The following is an 18,947-nucleotide window of genomic DNA, read 5'->3' as shown; positions in this document are numbered from 1 at the left end:
ATGAGGCATATAAATACAAAATGTTACTGGAAATCAAGGCTCTGTCTGACGGATTTCCTGCGAGAGGTCTGTCATACTGGGTCCAGCGCTGATATACTCCATTTGTTACCACAAATAAAGACTTCATTTAACTTGAGATTACTCCGGCTTGTTCTTGAGCATCCAATGAAAGAATCGATCTAACAATTTGGTGCCGTGACCCGGATTGGAGATTCTGAGGACGGTCAGAAGACAAAGAAAGAGTGAATGCACGGGGAGGGGACTTGGACCTGGACTTGGACAGTTGCTGGGTTACATAACATTAAAGTTTCTTATTTTGCATTTACTGATATGAGTGACTGAAAGGCAGTTTGCTCAGCATTTAGTGCTCAGTACACTGAGCTCCGCTCCGTTTGAAGCAGCTTATTACAGTTTATCACAGAGTATTTAGAAGGCGCCACCAGCCAGAAATGACTGCATTCTGCATTCAGCTCGCACATATATAGCTGATGCAAAGTGGACTAGAAAAAACTGGTTCAAACCCGTGATGATCAGGCTTTTCAGGCAGTGGCACCAAGGTTAGGTAATTCTCCTCCACTGAGCCGTACGGACTCTTTAAAAAGCAGCCGAAGACATTTTTATACAGACCAGCCCTCATTTAACTTCTGCTTTTATTCTTATGACATGCTGCTCTTTTTTTCTTGTGTTTTGTCGTGAAGCACTTTGTGATTTTATTTGTGAAAAGTGCTGTATGAATCAATTCAAACTCCACACGGAGAGGCCACAGCTGGGATTCAAACCAGGGACCCTTCGGCTGAACGGCCACACCACGATGTTGCCCTGAGCTAAAATAAAAAAACAAGATGATTCAAATGTGCAAATACATTCTATCTAGTTTTAGGAATTTTTTTCTGACAATTACTGAAGACATTTGATTAGTTGGTCCCAATCATTTTACCATCAGGACTATTGGGGCGGAGCTAAAGATAAAGGATTCAGTCTCACAGCAGAAGCTCCTCAGAGGGCTTCATTAAATGTGGAGATGGATGCTCCATTCAGCTGTGATTTGATATATCAGAACTTGAACTGTATGCTGTGCTTTCTCATATTCTGCTGATCAGTGTATCAGTGTTCTCCTCAGTTCTCCGGTTTCCTTTTAACTGCTGTGGTTGGAGAAAAGAAATCATCTCCTGCGGACACGTTTAAAGCACCCGTAGAGAAGTTTGTGAACCTAAAAAGAATCTGACCCGGAGCCTGGAGAACTCTGGGCCTGGAGAACTAGGGCCCTGGAGAACTCGGGCCCTGGAGAACTCTGGGCCTGGAGAACTCGGGGGCCTGGAGAACTAGGGCCCTGGAGAACTCGGACCCTGGAGAACTCGGGGGCCTGGAGAACTCAGGGGGCCTGGAGAACTCGGGGGGCCTGGAGAACTCGGGGGGGCCTGGATAACTCGGGGGGCCTGGATAACTCGGGGGGCCTGGAGAACCTGGGGCCTGGAGAAACCGGGGCCTGGAGAACTAGGGGGCCTGGAGAACCCGGGACCTGGAGAAATCAGAGGGCCTGGAGTGTTTGGTGTATGGCTGTACATGTGTTTAGCTTTTATATTTCACAGATGTTATATACAGATGTTATATTTCACAGATGTTTTAATCTTTTTAAAGTTTTCCTGCTGCTCTCTGCTTGTATTTGTATAAATACCTGAATGTGGCAGATTCTGTCACTTGATGGGCTAATGCAAATGGAAGGAAAAACTCCTCTTTCTTGAGAAATGTTGGTGAGCTCTGACGGTTTTGTAATTTGCCAAACTGTCCCACATTTTGCTCCTCAGAGAGCGCTGTCTGCTGCCTTTCCAGATGGCTCTGGAGTCCAAAAACACCAAACTGGGACAGACCGCCCTGGCTGGCATGCAGGTACAGGAAAGAAACAGGAACATTTCTGGCTCCCATCTGAATCAGAAACTGAAGCTCTGTTCCTTCTGTCCACGCAGAAGCTGCTGTGTGACGACAGGTTTGTGAGCGGTGCTGCCGTGGAGGTGGAGGTACCGGACAAGCAGCTGCTCGGACAGATGTTGGAGGCCATCAGAGTCACCCCGGCGCTCCACGAAGACTTGCAGGTGGAAGTTATGAAGGTAAAAGCAAGAGAGTTACAACAATCTGAGCTGATGTGTAGCTTCATTGGGTTACCTTTACTCCAGGCTGACCTATATAAGAGTAAAAACTGTGTGTTTGAGCCGTTAAAACGATGCATTTATCACCGTCTGTGTCCCTCTGCTGTGTGTTCAGGTGCTGCTGTGCATCACTTACTCACCCAACTTTGAGATAAACGGTGGCTCCATCCTGCAGATTGCTCAGGTGAGGCAGCTGGAGAGATTCATGTGTTTAATTTGGGGCTGGGCAATGATTTTTAATCTAATTAATCACATGATTTCCCTGATTAATCACTATTAATCGCATTTGTACGCAAAATCCAAAAATGAATCCAAAGGTAGTGCATAGCTGTTATCATTTAGTTTTATTTTAAATGTGCTGCCATATGAATGAAAGTGCCATAATATTTGTTGTGCAAACACACTTTTAACATCAGCATCTTTCTGTAGTTTTTATGTAGAAGCCTCACTCCACTGTCTGTTTCCTTGAATGACTTGCTGCTATCAGTTGTGTGTTTTGCCTTTAAGTGATATTTTAGACTGGAACTACTACGCTGAGAAGACAATTCAACTTGGCAGTGTTTACAGATGACTTTGGTTCTGTCGACTCCGTCGTCTGGAAGAAATTTAAAATGAAAATGGCCGGGTAAAAGTTCCGTACCCTTCTCCATGTTTGGTGGATCCGCCGATTACTTTCTTTTCCGGTTCCGCAGCAGACAGCAGCAGACTTTTACAAAATAAAAGCCTGTGAGCAACAGACTTTTACAAAATAAAAGCCTGTGAGCAACATATTTTTACAAAACAAAAGCCTGTGAGCAACAGACTTTTACAAAATAAAAGCCTGTGAGCAACAGACCTTTACAATAATAAAAGCCTGTGAGCAACAGACTTTTACAAAATAAAAGCCTGCGAGCAACAGACCTTTACAATAATAAAAGCCTGTGAGCAACATATTTTTACAAAACAAAAGCCTGTGAGCAACAGACTTTTACAAAATAAAAGCCTGTGAGCAACAGACCTTTACAATAATAAAAGCCTGTGAGCAACAGACTTTTACAAAATAAAAGCCTGTGAGCAACAGACTTTTAACTCAAAAGTCCTAAATATCACATTTTATTTCAAGAAATCTTGACAAGCCTATTTTCACTAGTTCCATTGGCAGATTTTTTTCTTATTTCAAGCAAAAACGTCTTGTATTTGTTGTTTTTTACTTATTTTTGGAGGGGCATTTTTTTACAGTGTAACCACATAGGAACCCAGAGTAAGTCATTGTAGGTCGCTGTAGCATCACTTTTCCTGTATGCAGGAGATGTTTGGTACCCATTAACAGGCCATAAAAACCTGGTCGACATGATGTGTTAATGGGCTGCGGACCGCCATCTGTTGTGTGTTTCTGTTGGGTCATAACTCAGAGTGTCTGGAAATGGAGTGCTGGTTGTCACCAGCACTCCATTATCACTAACATCCCCCTGAAACGGTCTGCTTCCTAACGCTCAGGATTTATTCAGTTTGAAACATCGTCAGTTTGAGCATTTTTTTATCAGATCTTTGAAAACATTTTACACTTTGCAACTGTCGACGCTTCTACTCCTTAAACAGAAACTGCTTCTTGGTCTGTTTCTTAAATGTTGTTTCTTTCCTGCAAAGCTGAAGCTTTAAACGTGAATATTGATCAGAAACCTTGGTGTGGAAAAGAGTCTAATGAGCATAAATTAAAAAAAAAAAAAGGGTTTAAATTGGTTTCAGCTGATTGGAAATGCAGTGAAATTCAGTAGCTGCTTTTTTTCTGCTTACATATAACACATGCATGCTGACCCTGAAGTATAAATAACACCAGCAGCACTGGAGAAGGTAAATATTACAGGACTCGCTTGTGATTGGACAGAATCTAAGGCCATCGCAACAGTGATGTCATTTCCTGTTTCTGGTGTGCACAGCTAGCATCAGTCCCTTCAGCTAAGAACATTAATGGAGATTTTTTTAACCACAGCGTCCAGCAACACGATCCTAAAATTGATTTCCGATCGGTAGTTATGGGAAATGCAGAAAAGGGCCATTTCACTATTTTTTTTGTTTGTTTTTTTTGTTTTATCTTTTTTGTTTTATCTCATTGAGACCTTCTGTAATTCCCTCTCAAGTCGAAATCACGAAAACCAAGTTGTTCTTTTGTTACAGGCTTTAATCACACACGGAGCATGATAGTGTGCCGTGAGAACTGTTAGACATACAGACAGAAAAGCAAATAAACCAAATTACTCCCACGTAAAGACATCAAAGGAACAACGCGACTGTTACATGACTCAACAGAACTTCGTCACATTACATCTTTAGTCTTACAAACATAACAGTAACAACATAAATGTACCTCATTGGCCGCTTTCTCTTGCGAGAAAATTAGAAATCTTCAGTCCTTCAGTGCACTATGCACTTTATCCAGTCTTCCTTAATTATTGATGATCTTAGGCAGAGAAATCAGCAAGGTGCCTGCGTGCTAGCTTGGTCCAGAATGTTCCAGGTAGCGACCCTCAAAAGTAACACCCATCAACCTGCGGCAGCAACCTTGATTCCCCCTTAAGACTTGTTCCCCATATCAAACAAACAATTTACATGAAATATATGAAATGATGCTTTTAATATTAAACTACTGTTACTACAAATGTATGTATTCATGGACTCTGTATGTTTTAACCTAATATTTATTATAATCTATTATTTATTTATTTATTCTGACTTCGATGGCAGCTACACCTTCTTAGATCACATTGAGATGAAAACTGCAAGACTGTCAAAGCTGGACGAGATTGTCCCACATATAACATTTTAACACCTTAAAGTAACATTAGATTATTATATATTATTTATATTATCTTAGGTATCTCAGTCCAGATTTGACCAGTTGTAGTTGGTCCAAATCTTTAAAAATACACAAATCTTGGTTTCCAACCCGTTACATATTTTCGGTGCGTTTTGTTCTTCAGGCTCACTGTATGCATGTAGCACACAATAACAGCAGCACTTAGCATCACTGTTTCACTGTTTATGCATCTGTTTATGCATCTTTTCTCCAAAGCGACTTGATTAAAAATGAACAACTGAGAGTAAAATGGATCATGTGTTTGTTTGTTTATAAACTTAATCTCATACAGTATTATCAGGTTTAAAGATACTAACTTTATCACACTCATGATTAGACTGAATGGTGGCTTTTAAACTATAATGTAGACCATTCACTGTTACAGTGAATAATTCTTCATTTCAGAAGGCAGCACGAGGCTTTTCTTTACTCTTTTTGCCTCCGGACATGAATGCATAGTCACTGCAGCTTTAAAGTCCCACAGTGGAGGATGTATTGATTTTCTTTTTGCCCCTATTGATTAGGCTCAGGTGGTAAAACATCCTGTAGGCTGCTGAGACATTAAATCTGAATAGAAATCGCTGATTTGGTCGTTGTTCAGCCTCCACAGGAGAGTGCAGCCGGTTGTCAACCACAGACAGTTCGTTAAATAAATCATGACGTGGACGTTTCATTGTTAAACATTCTTTATGCCCCCTTCTTCTGAGGGTTTGTGATGATAAACTGTGTTTTACAGATTTAATCGAGCCAAACATTATTCCAGGATCTTTGGGATTTGTCATTTTGCGACATTTGCAAATGTCAAACTGCTCATTTTAGGAATGAAATAATCCAATTTAGACTCTCTGTTATGATCAGCTGCAGGCCGAGCAACGTCCACAGTTATTGTGATCTCGGTAAATCAGAATAGGAGCAGTGCTGTCTCCAAACAGTTTCCTCACAAGTTGTGTTGATTCACACCAAGCGAAGCTCCTCTAATCTCCAAACTAAACTGAACTATCCCATCCCATCCCAAACTGTAATCTCCCAACAGATAACTTACCCAAAAGTGGTGTTTGTTTAGTGTGCTGCTCAGTTTTCTGCCAGGCTTTGTTCACTGACTCTTTGGACTTTTGGAACTGGCGGTGAGTGATAACAGTAGGGATGGGAATCGAGAACCGGCTCCCAGTCGTTGGATTCCGTGGAACCGTTAATCCGCCTGCCCAACGATCCCGTTTATAGGTTCTGCTAACGTCTGACGCATCTGTGCGATGACGTCATGTGCACACTCCGTATTTTGGCTCAGAATGTTTCCAACATGGCAGAAGCGCAGAAGCGCTCCAAAGTTTGGTTATATTTCACCACAAAGGACAAAACTAGGGCAGAGCTTTGATCACATCAGAGGGGAAAATACCTCCAACATGCTGAAACATTTGACCACACAGCATGCAGCTACTTTGCACGAATGTAAAGTCTTTGACACGCTGCTAAGCAATGGCGGGGGAGCTTGTAGCCCAGCGTCTTCCGTCTCAAAAGTCCCAGATAACGTAAAACTTCCAGGTCCTGTTGATTGTAATAATGTTAGCGACATGCTAGGCAGGCTCAGAGGCGGGCAGGCTCAGAGGCGGGCAGGCTCAGAGGCGGGCAGGCTCAGAGGCGGGCAGGCTCAGAAGGCAGGCAGGCTCAGAGGCAGGCAGGCTCAGAGGCAGGCAGGCTCAGAGGCAGGCAGGCTCAGAGGCAGGCAGGCTCAGAGGCAGGCAGGCTCAGAGGCAGGCAGGCTCAGAGGCAGGCGGCGCAGAGGCAGGGGGCGCAGAGGCAGGCGGCGCGGAGGCAGGCGAAAATAGATCAAATGTTGGTGCATACTTGAAATTAAAGTGTTACTGCAACAAACGCCATTTGTACTACATATAACGGGAGGAGATTCGGTAATGGAACCGGAATTGTTAAATTCTTATCATCCCTAGATAACAGTGTGGTGAAGCACACAAACTAAAAAGCTTGTGATATCCTAAAGAAACGAGAAGCATCAGCACATGTTTGATAAAAGTGTCCACTGGAAAGCATGTGTTATATGTGTGTGTGTGTTCAGTTACTGACTGTCCGACCTTCCAAAGATCCATATTGTGCTCACTGTGACCTTCTAATCTGACAGGAAGATGTTTGACAGGCTGACATTACATCCCTGTGCTCCCTGACGCTCCTCAATGTGGTTACCGTAGCAACCTGTGACGCCATGGAAACTTGTAAATCTCCTTGACAGCGTGCGTCTGTGATGCTAACTTGAGACTGTGCGTCACGGCTTTTCTGTTTTTCTGTGTGCAGGTGTGCATCGAGACCTACGTGTCCAGCTGCCACCACCGCAGCATCAACACAGCCGTGCGAGCCACCCTGAGCCAGATACTGGGAGACCTGACGCTGCAGCTGCGGCACAGACAGGAGGTCAGATGGGCATAAACCGACACGCACATGCATATGCTGCACATCGCCACACATTTAAACCAAGTGCACATGGAGGCTCTGATGCTGTACATGTGCAGAGAAATAAACTACCGTATTTTCCGCACTATAAGGCGCACTTAAAAGCCTTTCATTTTCTCAAAAAACGAAAGTGCGCCTTATAATCCGAAGCGCTTTATAAATGGATTCATTCTGGTTGTGTTTACTGACCTCGAAGCGATTTTTTTTATTTATTTTTTTTTTTTGTGGTACACGGCGCTCTGTCAAAATTTTTTAGTACAACTTTGGTAAACTACAAAGCCGCACCGCTTGCAGCATTACGGACCGTAGTCACGAGCGTATTACAGTGTGTGCGTATAAGGACCCGCAAATGGCACCTGTCAAGAGACTTCAAACTAAAGGCTATCAGTCACTCAGTAGAACATGGGAATAGAGCAGCTGCGAGAGAATTCAACATTAATGAACCAATGGTACGGAAGTGGAGGAAGACCACACAGAGTTTCCGCAGGAACAAAGCGAGATCGACACAGTTGGAAGGACAAAATTGAACGGAGAGCAGCGGGTAGAAGCGTCTCTACAGTCTCTATTTGACTGAAGGCAACAGCGTTAGCACGGGACATGAATATCAGTGACTTTCGAGGCGGTCCTTCTTGGTGCTTTCGTTTTATGAAAAGGCAAGGCAAGGCAACTTTATTTATAGAGCACAATTCGTACACAAGGTAATTCAAAGTGCTTTACAGCTACATAAAATCACAAGAAGGCAATAAAATCATTAAAAAGAAATAAAAAATAAAAAATACATTAAAAATAATCATTAATTAATTCATTTAAAAGTGAAGAGTGCAGATAAAATACTTTCAGGCAATACTAAGGTAAAAGACGTAATCTTTCTATCCACACACGAACTACCATCTCACAGCAACTGCCAAAAGCTTTCCGAGCGTACTGCAAAAACAAGATCACTGGCTGTGTTCGAAACTGCATACTACATACTTCATACTGCATACTGCATACTACATACTACATACTGCATACTGCATACTACATACTGCATACTGCATACTGCATACTACATACTACATACTGCATACTCATCGATCAGACAGTATGCAGAGCGTTTACCCACAATGCATTTCGCTCCTGCCCGAGCCGAAATCAGCCGGCCTGAAGCTGATTTCCCTTAAGCTCTAAACTCTGTAAACTTTAGCAACATTTGAAACATTTTCAGGCGAGAAAGTAGTCGTTTAGATCCCCAACGTGTTGAAAACCTGACAAAATACCGGCTATTTACAATTTTGTTCCCACGATTTTGGCGCTACTAAAGCTAGCCGCAGTGAGCAACCCACTTCCGGTTATTCTCACAAAATAAAATACCCGTTGCCTTTTATCATAGGGAAAGCCATTACGATACAATTGGTGCCTTTGTTTTGAAAACAGGAAGTGAACCTACCCTTGTTGTAGCTAGCTTGAAACTGCCGTTTTGACAGGAAATGACGATCGGCGACGTCACGTTACGTTGCATTTTGGGTAGTTTGAGTATGAGTAGTAACCTCATGATGCATACCCAACATTTTGGAGTATCTAGTATGCATCTGGGAAATATAGTCAGTATGAGTAGTAGGAGTAGTATGCAGTTTCGAACACAGCCACTGAAAAGAAGATCCGGCCAGAGCACATCACCAACATGGACGAGGTTCCCCTCACCTTTGATATCCCCGTGAACCGCACCGTGGAGAAAACAGGGACCAGAACGGTGTCTATACGCACCACAGGGAACGAGAAGTCATCCTTCACGGTAGTTCTCGGTTGCCAGGCTAATGGCCAGAAACTTCCACCCATGGTCATTTTTAAGAGGAAGACTTTGCAAAAAGAAATGTTTCCGGCCGGCGTCATCATCAAAGCTAACCCGAAGGGCTGGATGGACGAGGAAAAGTTGAGTGAGTGGCTGAGTGTGCTTTATATATGAAAAAAGATCGAAAATAGACCAATCATTGACAGTACGCTCTATAGTACGGAAAATACGGTACAGCCTCTTTCAGTTTTTAAGGGTTTACTTACCCTAACCAAACACAGGATATCAGCACAAACACCTCACACCAGCTGTCAAGCACGGTGGTGGAGGGCTGATGATCGGGGCTGGTTCTGCAGCCACAGGACCTGGGCACCTTGCAGCCATTGAGTCCACCATGAACTCCTCTGGATACCAAAGTATTCTAGAGTCAGATGTGAGGCTGAAACTGGCTCATCAACAGGACAATGATCCCAAACACAGCAGCAGATCTACAGCAGAATGTGTGAAGAAGAGAAGAATCAAGGTGTTGCAACGGTCCAGTCAAGAGTCCAGAGCTCAGCCTGACTGAGATGCTGTGGTGGGACCTTGAGAGAGCTGTGCAGAAACCAAAGCTGCAAACCTCAATGAGCTGAAGCAGCGCTGGAGAGAAGAGTGGGAACGTAAAACCTTAGAATTTAAATTGGGTGTTTTTCCTTTAGTCTGTTTCAGTCGAACATCCAACCAATTTAGCAGTTTTTCTGATATGTATATCAACAAGTAGTTGCTGATATCCTAATTTGTTGTTGATTAAAAACAACCTAAAAGTCACACACATAGTAAATAAGCTTCCTCTTGTTTGTGCGTCCTCAGGGTGCCGAAGGAGACGAGGTGACGGCGCCACCTCTGCAGAGAAGAGGTACTTCACTATCAGCGCTTTCTCTCCCCTCATAAACATACAGACTGCGTGAACTGTTATAGAAGACTGTGCTTTATATCATCTTATCTAAAGTAATATGTTTAGCATGAGAATTCTCACAGAAAGAGTTAAAGGTCAGTATATTTCTGTCCCTCGGGGATTGTGATAAATCAGTTGTTTGAACAGTCTTAGACACGTTCCCAGAAAGCAAGTGCAAGGAAGTGGACACATTTTGCTTGTGTGTACGCCTGAGGCAGACAAAGCACGGCTGGGAGTGGTGGGCACTTACAGCTGAGCCCTGCAAGCTGTTACACCACCATTCAAAGGCTTAGTTCTTTTGACTTCTTTTGAACTCTCTTTTGGCGCCACCTGCAGGATGAACTCGACACTTTTTCCCTCAAAAGAAGTGAAGATCTGTGACTTCTGCAACTTTCTTATTAGGGAAGGACCCTGAAACTGCAAGGACCCTATTGTATCTGTTCTTTCTTCTTATTATTCTTTGCAAAAGGTGCTCGAAAACTTTGCGAGGACCTCCTGCCAGTCGACGACATGAAAGAATCTAAACTTTATATTTTTGGGAGTCCCTCATTGACTCTGTAGCACCCCCTGCAATGCTTCAAAATGGTCACTTGGCCAGGTAGCTCTTAAGACATGGGGGGAAAGAATCATGGAGAAACTTTTCCAAACTCTGAACGGCGTGGCCGTGGCCAGGCGGTGAAAATCATGTTATTGCGTTTGTGATTTGAAATTCTTATCATCATCGCAAGGTCATGAAACTTGGCACACACGTCCACCCTGACGACCTTGTACGTATGTAAAGGGTATCATGTGTGGGCGGAGCAAAATGGCTCAGTGGCGCCCCCTAAAATTCTTACAAATGGTCCCCGCATTGGGGTTAGTTTCACGTGGGACGACGAAATTCGGTACTCTTATTCATCATGCACAGACGCACAAAAAAGTCTCTTGCCGCCATGGTCCCACGACCACAGGAAGGCGGCCATTTTGGATGGAAAGTGAGTTTTGGTGTCGTTTTTGCCCGATTCCACGTCTTGCATAAGATACAACTCGTCCTACAGATTTAATGCTACAGGCTTCAAACTTGGCCAGGTTACTCTTAAGACATGGGGGGGTTATTCATGGAGAAACCTTTGTGTGTGGAGGACAAACGGTTTGACATCTGTTATAAATCCCCTGCAGTCATTGATCTGTTAAGGTGCACAGTTACAGCGAGGCTGATGCTTTATGGTAGTTTCACGCTGACAAACAGTGAATTTAGATGCTTCTGCAGGCAGAGAGACTGAGCACCTCACAATGAGGTAGAGGTTCAGAATGAGAACGAGGTGAGAGACGTACACGGAGAATTAATGAGTTTTTTATCACTTCATGTACTGAATAAAGTGGCTGTCGCGGATTAACCTATTTAGGGTGTGTGTTTGCAGATATTTCTCCGACCAGCCAGGCTCTCTGTGAGGATGCGGTGACAGTTCTCACAGTTTTCTGTGAAAAACTGGAGTCGGTGGACAGGTAACACTTCACCGATGGAACATTGTGTCTCTGACTGATAAGCATTTTCTATTTTTAGCCTCCTTAAGGAATTTCAATTAACTTTTTCACTTTAACGGACACAGGAAGGTTACAGAACTGGCTTTGTGCTTTATATAAATGCAAAGAAAAGACAACCACGAGCAGAGATGTGTTAACGGACTCATTAAAGAACCCTTCTCCTACTTTTTAAGCTTTACCCTTTCTTTCATTGTATTGTATCGCTTTTTCTTCATGTAAAAGGCTTTAAACCATAACCAAATAAGTCACTCTTTCACATAAATGCTCCTCTTAAACTGCCTAGTGCTGCAGTGTTGTACGGTATGTGGAAAAGTTGACCCACAAGTCATTGAAATGAGCAGAGTTTGGGTTCATCGGTATGTTTCCTTCACACATGGCTCATGCGTTACGTGGAGCTGATGCAGGAAGATGATTCCATCACACTTTTCATCCATCCAGCTGTCAAAAAGCTGTGGTTCAGTGCATTTAAACTGCCCTTTAAATGCCTTTAAAAGCTCTACTTTTGTTAAGATTTACTCTAAACAGCCCATAACTAGTGCTATATAAAGGCAGTAAAAGCTTCTCCAGAAGAAAGCAGCTTAGAAACAGGTGAAACTGCACCTTTAAACCTCCTCACAGTTTATCAGAAGATGTTTAAGTTCTGCTTAATGTCAGACAAAGGCTGCTGTGATGCTAAAAGCGTTCCTGGTTCATGGATTTGACTTTCAGTGACAACCAGCTCCTGCAGCTGCTCTACCTGGAGTGCATCCTGTCCATGCTCAGCAGCTGCCCTCCCACAATGCACCTGTCCAGAGGATTCACAGACCTCGTGTGGTGAGACTTCTCAATCTGTCTGTAAATCCAATTATTAAGCCTTCTTTTTTAGGTTGAGAAGAGTTAAAGAACAAATTAACTCTTATGTGGGGTTTTAGTCGGTTCACACAGACAAAAATATAAAAAAATTATCGTTCGATTGTTATTTTGTTTTGAGAATAACAATGCTAATTATGTCAGTTTATGCAGTCTACTGTTTACGAATGTGTTTACAACTGGAATCCTTCTCTTTTTCTCCTTCCAGGAAGCAGCTGTGTCCATCCCTGGTTGCCATCATGGGGAATCCCGTCAATGATAAAACGATCACCTCTCACCACAGCTACACGGGGGCGCCAGACCGAGATCGACTCTCAGACAGACTCAGTCAGGGTAAGTGGGTTTACGGATGTGTCCCGGTGTTTGTGACCTTGTTTAGATCTGGTCCAGCCAGATGTCTCTCTGCTGTCCCAGGAGTCTTCTTTCTTCTTTTCTTCTTACCGAGGGGAGTTAATGACAGGCTGGTCATACATGTCGATCTTTTATTGTATTGTTTTGAGCTTGTATTCTTTATTAATAAGATTTTATTCAATATTAGTATTACTAAGGGCCTGAGCATTTATTCTGTTTTTGAGCAACTGTTTCCAATACAAATGTATTGAATTCCTCTATTTAAATCTTTAAATGTTGTTTTCTCAAAATCATTTTTTTGTATTTTTCCAGTATCATTATCTCAGCCTATGGAGCACCTACTAACACCAAACTTTCCAGTTATACACTTAGCAGTATTCTGAAGATATTTACAGAAGGATTTGTTGATAAATCATTCCTGGCCTGATCTATGTGACATTATAATAAAAAAATGCTAAAATCGATGTTTTTTAGGCTATGGACAGTATATTTTGATTTCCTAGGAAATTAAAGCAGATATCCTGAAATTTTCTTTTCATTTTGTGTGTGAAAAAAATGAAAAAAGAATTTTGCACCTGGCTTTATCATATGTTCAGATCAATCTTCCGGAAATATATGCAAATGTGCGCATATTTAATGAGATAATGCATAATTAAACATACACATTTCTAAAACCTGTAATACCTTTTTGTTTCATACTTCTACAAGTAATCAACTGAGGAAGTTTCATGGTTTCAAGTTCCACATGTCTCTGCTCTCCCAGGAGTCGGCCAGGAGGGGGACCCTTCGGGCGGGGGGGTGTCCGTTCAGGGCAGAGGGTCCGGCTGCTCCTCCAGCGCTCCGGCCCGCATCGCGCCCGTCGTGAGGACGGTTTGTTACATCGCGGCGGAGCTGGTGCGTCTGGTGAGCTGCGTGGAGTCGATGAAACCGGTGTTGCAGTCGCTCTACCACAGGATCCTGCTGTACCCGCCCCCCCAGCACCGAACAGAGGCCATTCGCATCATGAAGGAGGTGGGAGGAGGAGCCTTCTGTTTGTTTTCACCGTCTTTTAATCTGTCATAACCAGAGGTGGGTAGGAACCAGTTACATTTACTTCAGTGAAAAAATTATACTTCTAGGAGTAGTTTTAAATCACTATACCCAGGAAACTAAGTGGGATGAGAAACCGCAAGGAACAGATGACATAGATCCACAGAGTGAGAGCAACATACAAAGATCTGGTCAGGAACGAAGGAAAACTGGGAGAATCTATACCGGAGGAGTGATTAACAACAGGTTTAACAGACAAAAGGATAACCAGCACGTAGAAAACACAAAAAGCCGTTGAACGAGATCTTTTTTAACCTACTTTTTGTCTTTATTTTGAGTTCTGGACTATATCTTGTATAATACATTCTACAAGAAGTTTTCCCTTCGTGTCTATATCTCAAATGCCATGAGTCTACATTGTTCTTCTTTGCACAGATTTGCCACAGAACTCCTCAGCTGTAATTGCTGCAGACCCCCTCCCTCTGTCCTTTATTTTGGCTGGAAACAGGACTGGCTTCAAACATACAGGCACCCCAGACCAACTCAATAAATGTGCTGCCGCATTTATCAAAGGAGTTCATGTCCTACAAGCCCATTAAAAATATATGTAGCACTTTCTCACCCTATAGCTACAAGTTCTATAGGGACGCCTCATTTTAATGTTTTATTCTGACAGAGAGAGAGACTTCCGCCAAAGGCTCTACCACCTGACTGTGTTCCACCAATCAGACGTAGCCGTGCAGTCTGGTCACGTGACCATACTCAATCTCAGCGGCGGGACGGGTTAGCTTTACAGTTTACAGTCGTAGCAAACAAACAAAGAAACAGATGAAAAATGTCAGAATCAACGGTGGGAAATGAAGACGCAGACGAGGCCTCATACTGAAAGCATGTTTACCTTACAAAGAGTGAGAAACAGCAGCTACATTATGTGTCTTCTGTGTCAACCAAAACAAACGCACATTTCAGCAGAAACTCAACATCTAACTTGAGGAAACATGTAGCGCTAAGTTTCCTAAACTCGTTTTTTCCCCCATGGATAGGTGAATGTTTGTTTTTTAGGTTACATATGGGTTACATATGTTTTAAACATTTCCTAAGTCTCTTTTATTTTTTATTGAAGTTCTTGAATTTACCTGGATTATTTTAATTTAAGATATTTTGTAATGAATTAATTCATTTTAATTTCTTTTATCAATTGGATGAACTCTAATTAGCCTAAAGATGATTATTTAGTATTTTTGTCTGTCTGATTGAATGCTTGTGTTAACAAATAAATCAGACGTTACTCAACAGTTACTCAGTACTTGAGTAGTTTTTTCACCAAGCACTTTTTTACTCTTACTCAAGTAATTATTTGGATGACTACTTTTTACTTTTACTTGAGTCATATTATTCTGAAGTTACAGTACTTTAACCTGAGTACAATTTTTGGCTACTCTACCCACCTCTGGTCATAGCTGATTGGTATTCGGCAAAGTTAAGGTGATAAAAGTTATACAACATGTCAGCATTCATGTAATTTAAACATCTGTGTCGGTGTTAGATTCTGTGCAGTCCACAGCGGCTGTATGATCTGGCCGGACCTTGTGTAGCTGAACCTGAAACCAGGAAACGCTCCTTCTCAAAGAGGAAGTCCCACCTGGACCTGCTGAAGCTGTCAGTAACTCCTCTTTCTTTCTTTTGCTGTTTCAGTAGAAATGAAGTTAAGCAGCCATAAAGGGGAATAAAGCACATTTGTTTGTTTCTGCTTCTTGTGGCAGAGTGATGGACGGGATGACAGAGGCTTGTATGAAGGGAGGCATCGAGGCGTGTTACTCCTCTGTTTCCTGCGCCTGTGCTCTTCTCAGTGCGCTCGATGAACTGTCGCAAGGCCGCAGCATCCAACCCGAGCAGGTACACGGAAACCGCAAACGCACAGCAAGCTGCCCACTGTCTGAGCGGTTTTAGTATCAGCAAAGCTTGCAAAGGGAACACAACAGATGCAGTGAGGAGAGGTTACAACCCCTCACTGCTGCTGAACCTTGGTGTTTTTCCACCACATGGTATCGTAGGGTTCAGTTGGTCTGCATGCAGTCATCCTCTACCTTCATATCTCTCTGTCTTCTGGAACCTTTGATTTGACAAAGTCTGGGTTTTCCTCTCCTGCCAGGGGTGGAGCCAAGGAGGGGGCAGGGGAGTCCAGTTCACAGAGCTTTACATTAGAGACTGCTCCTGATCTCATTTGATCAAAGGTTACATAGACTCGGGCTGTGTTCGAAACCGCATATGCGTCATAGGATGGTAAATTCCTCTTCTGCACCGCTCGTTCTTCCTTTGATTGATGGCTTTTGTAGTTTCAATCGTTTAAATCGAACATGTTTCTTGGGATTTTTATGAATACTTCCCTTTTTTCTGGTGATTAAAACTCAAAATCTGTTCAAAAAGTGTTGAGTCACAGGCTGTGTTCCAAACCGCATACTACATACTTCCATACTGCATACTCATCGATCAGACAGTTTGCAGAGGGTTTACCCACAATGCATTTTGCTCCTGCCCGAGCCGAAATCAGCCGGCCTGAAGCTGATTTCGCTTAAGCTCTAAACTCTGTAAACTTTAGCAACATTTGAAACATTTTCAGGCGAGAAAGTAGTCGTTTAGATCCCCAACGTGTTGGAAATCTGACAAGATTCAAACGGGGAACCTTGTTGCTGTGATCCTCATCACTCCTTTATGGACCAATGGTTGCTTCTCCTATTGGACCAGTCAGGAAAAAGAGTCTGGCCCTCCTGGCTCTAATGCCAAAGTTCCCCTTGGACAAGAAACTGAACCCCACATTGCCCCCGGTGTGTTGATCAGAGAGGACTGTAAAAGAGCTACACTGTAACACTGTATAAACTAAACATTGATGCATGTAAAAGGGCTTTGAGTGATCAATTTTGACCAGGGGTCTCAAACTGAACCGTTAAAGGGCCGGTGTGGCTGCAGGTTTCTGTTCCAACCCTGTAGAATCACAGCTGACTTGTTTCATTCAATCAACTGAAGTGGTTAAGACCTTAGCTGTGTTCAAAACCACATACTACATACTGCATACTACATACTGCATACTTCCATACTGCATACTGATCGATCAGACAGTATGCAGAGCGTTTACCCACAATGCATTTCGCTCCTGCCCGAGCTGAAATCAGCCGGCCTCAAGCTGATTTCTCTTAAGCTCTAAACTCTGTAAACTTTAGCAATATTTTAAACATTTTCAGGCGAGAAAGTAGTCGTTTAGATCCCTAACGTGTTGAAAATCTGACAAAATACCGGCTATTTACAATTCTTTTCCCACGAATTCGGCGCTACTAAAACTAGCCGCAGTGAGCAACGCACTTCAGGTTATTTTCACAAAATAAAATACCCGTTGCCTTTTATCATATGGGCTGTGTTCGAAACCGCATACTTCTCCTACTACTCCTACTACTCAAACTGACTTTATTTTCCGGATGCATACTAGATTCGCCGAAATGTTGGGTATGTATCATGAGGTTACTACTCATAATCAAACTACCCAAGATGCAACGTAACTTGACGTCGCCGATCGTCATTTCCTGTCAAAACGGCAGTTTCAAGCTAGCTACAACGAGGGTAGGTTCACTTCCTGTTTTCAAAACAAAAGCACCAATTGTACCCTCGTTGTAGCTAGCTTGAAACTGCTGTTTTGACAGGAAATGACGATCGGCGACGTCACGTTGCATCTTGGGTAGTTTGAGTAGGAACCTCATGATGCATACCCAACATTTCGGAGAATCTAGTATGCATCCGGGAACTTCTTGCTTACTAAAACTTGCATACCAACTCAAAAAGTTAGTATGAGAAGTAGGAGAAGTATGCGGTTTCGAACACAGCCACAGCATTTAATCTATGCTGGGAAAGACTTTTAGGTGAAACGTTTCAGGGAGTTTTATTTGAAAGAACAGACTAAAAGTGAAAAGCTGCGAGAATGATGAGTTTCATGTTGCAGGCTCGGCTTCTTCTCAGACGACTGGACGACCTGAAAGATGGAACGGAGTCTACTCGTGAGTCCATGGAGATCAACGAGGCCGACTTCAGGTGGCAGAGACAAATCCTGTCCTCGGAGCAGCCGCAGTGGGACCCCAGCTCTTCTTCCTCCAACATGGCGACTGCCGGAGCCACCGAGCGCAGCCCTGACATCAGCATCAGCATCACCACGGAGACGGGCCAGACCACTTTGGACCTGGAGATGGGGGACCTCGGCCTGGGTCAGGGTCACACCACCCCTGAGGAGTGCGGTGAGGATGCTCGCCTTCCCTCGCCGACATCCGTCGGCGTCCCGGAGGGAACCAAACGCGAGGCAGGCGGAGGGCCGGATCAGGGAGGCGGGAGGGCGGAGGGCAGAGGGAGGACGGTGGAGGTCGAGGGACGAGGAGGGAAAGAAAGAGCTGTTGGAGAAAGAGGAGGCGTAGTTCCTCCTGACGTGGTGCAGAGGAGTCACGCGCTCGTCTACCCCGACATCACCAACTTTCTGTCTGTGGAGTCCAGGACGAGGTCGCACCACGGCGGAGGGTCACGGTACAGCGAGAGCAACTTCAGGTACAGCCGACAAAGTCGGATTTTGTTTGAGAGATGCAATTTCATATATAAAAAAAAGACTAATGCCTGATTCTGCACTACGGAATTCCAGAGCGGCCTTGGTACATATAAACCTTTTTTTGATGGTTTTCTCGAGATAACGAGTTAATTTAACAAGTTAGTTCACCGATGGTTTTCGATGCCACTTTTTCTCCCCAGTCCGGCTGCCGACAGCCGCGCCTGTTACGGTGTTTGCTGCTCGGAAGCAGGGGACTGCTCGGTCTGCACTTCGGTCTGCACGGTTTACACAGCAGGCAGTGATACGAAGGGAGAGAAAATAGGGCCAAGAGATTGTGAGGTCTGACTTTTTCTGGAAAACGATTTTGTGATGCAAATGTATTTCTCTTTTGAACGCATGTTGTTTTGGGAAGCAAAACGCTTTATTTTTTAAACCCCAGCCAACTAGCCGGACTACTTTTGTCAATGCCAAAACGTGGC

General features: G+C 43.5%; 1 protein-coding gene across 2 annotated transcripts in view; it reads left to right on the top strand.

Annotated features, from left to right (window-relative positions):
• Positions 1–18,947, top strand: part of arfgef3 (ARFGEF family member 3) — a 99,660-nt gene that overhangs the window by 9,301 nt on the left and 71,412 nt on the right. For both annotated transcript variants that reach the window (XM_075481130.1, XM_075481120.1), the window contains exons 3-14: positions 1,806–1,887; positions 1,965–2,105; positions 2,260–2,328; positions 7,279–7,395; positions 10,055–10,100; positions 11,540–11,624; positions 12,372–12,476; positions 12,721–12,845; positions 13,627–13,874; positions 15,439–15,551; positions 15,656–15,788; positions 17,881–18,470. In XM_075481130.1, the coding sequence (XP_075337245.1) occupies positions 1,806–1,887; positions 1,965–2,105; positions 2,260–2,328; positions 7,279–7,395; positions 10,055–10,100; positions 11,540–11,624; positions 12,372–12,476; positions 12,721–12,845; positions 13,627–13,874; positions 15,439–15,551; positions 15,656–15,788; positions 17,881–18,470 (1,854 nt within the window). The remainder of the gene's footprint in view (positions 1–1,805; positions 1,888–1,964; positions 2,106–2,259; positions 2,329–7,278; positions 7,396–10,054; positions 10,101–11,539; positions 11,625–12,371; positions 12,477–12,720; positions 12,846–13,626; positions 13,875–15,438; positions 15,552–15,655; positions 15,789–17,880; positions 18,471–18,947) is intronic.

This window comes from Odontesthes bonariensis, chromosome 2, assembly GCF_027942865.1.
Source record: "Odontesthes bonariensis isolate fOdoBon6 chromosome 2, fOdoBon6.hap1, whole genome shotgun sequence".
NCBI classification, from domain to species: domain Eukaryota; kingdom Metazoa; phylum Chordata; class Actinopteri; order Atheriniformes; family Atherinopsidae; genus Odontesthes; species Odontesthes bonariensis.
Note: the sequence above shows the minus strand (reverse complement) of the source record. Positions and strands in the feature narration are given on the sequence as shown.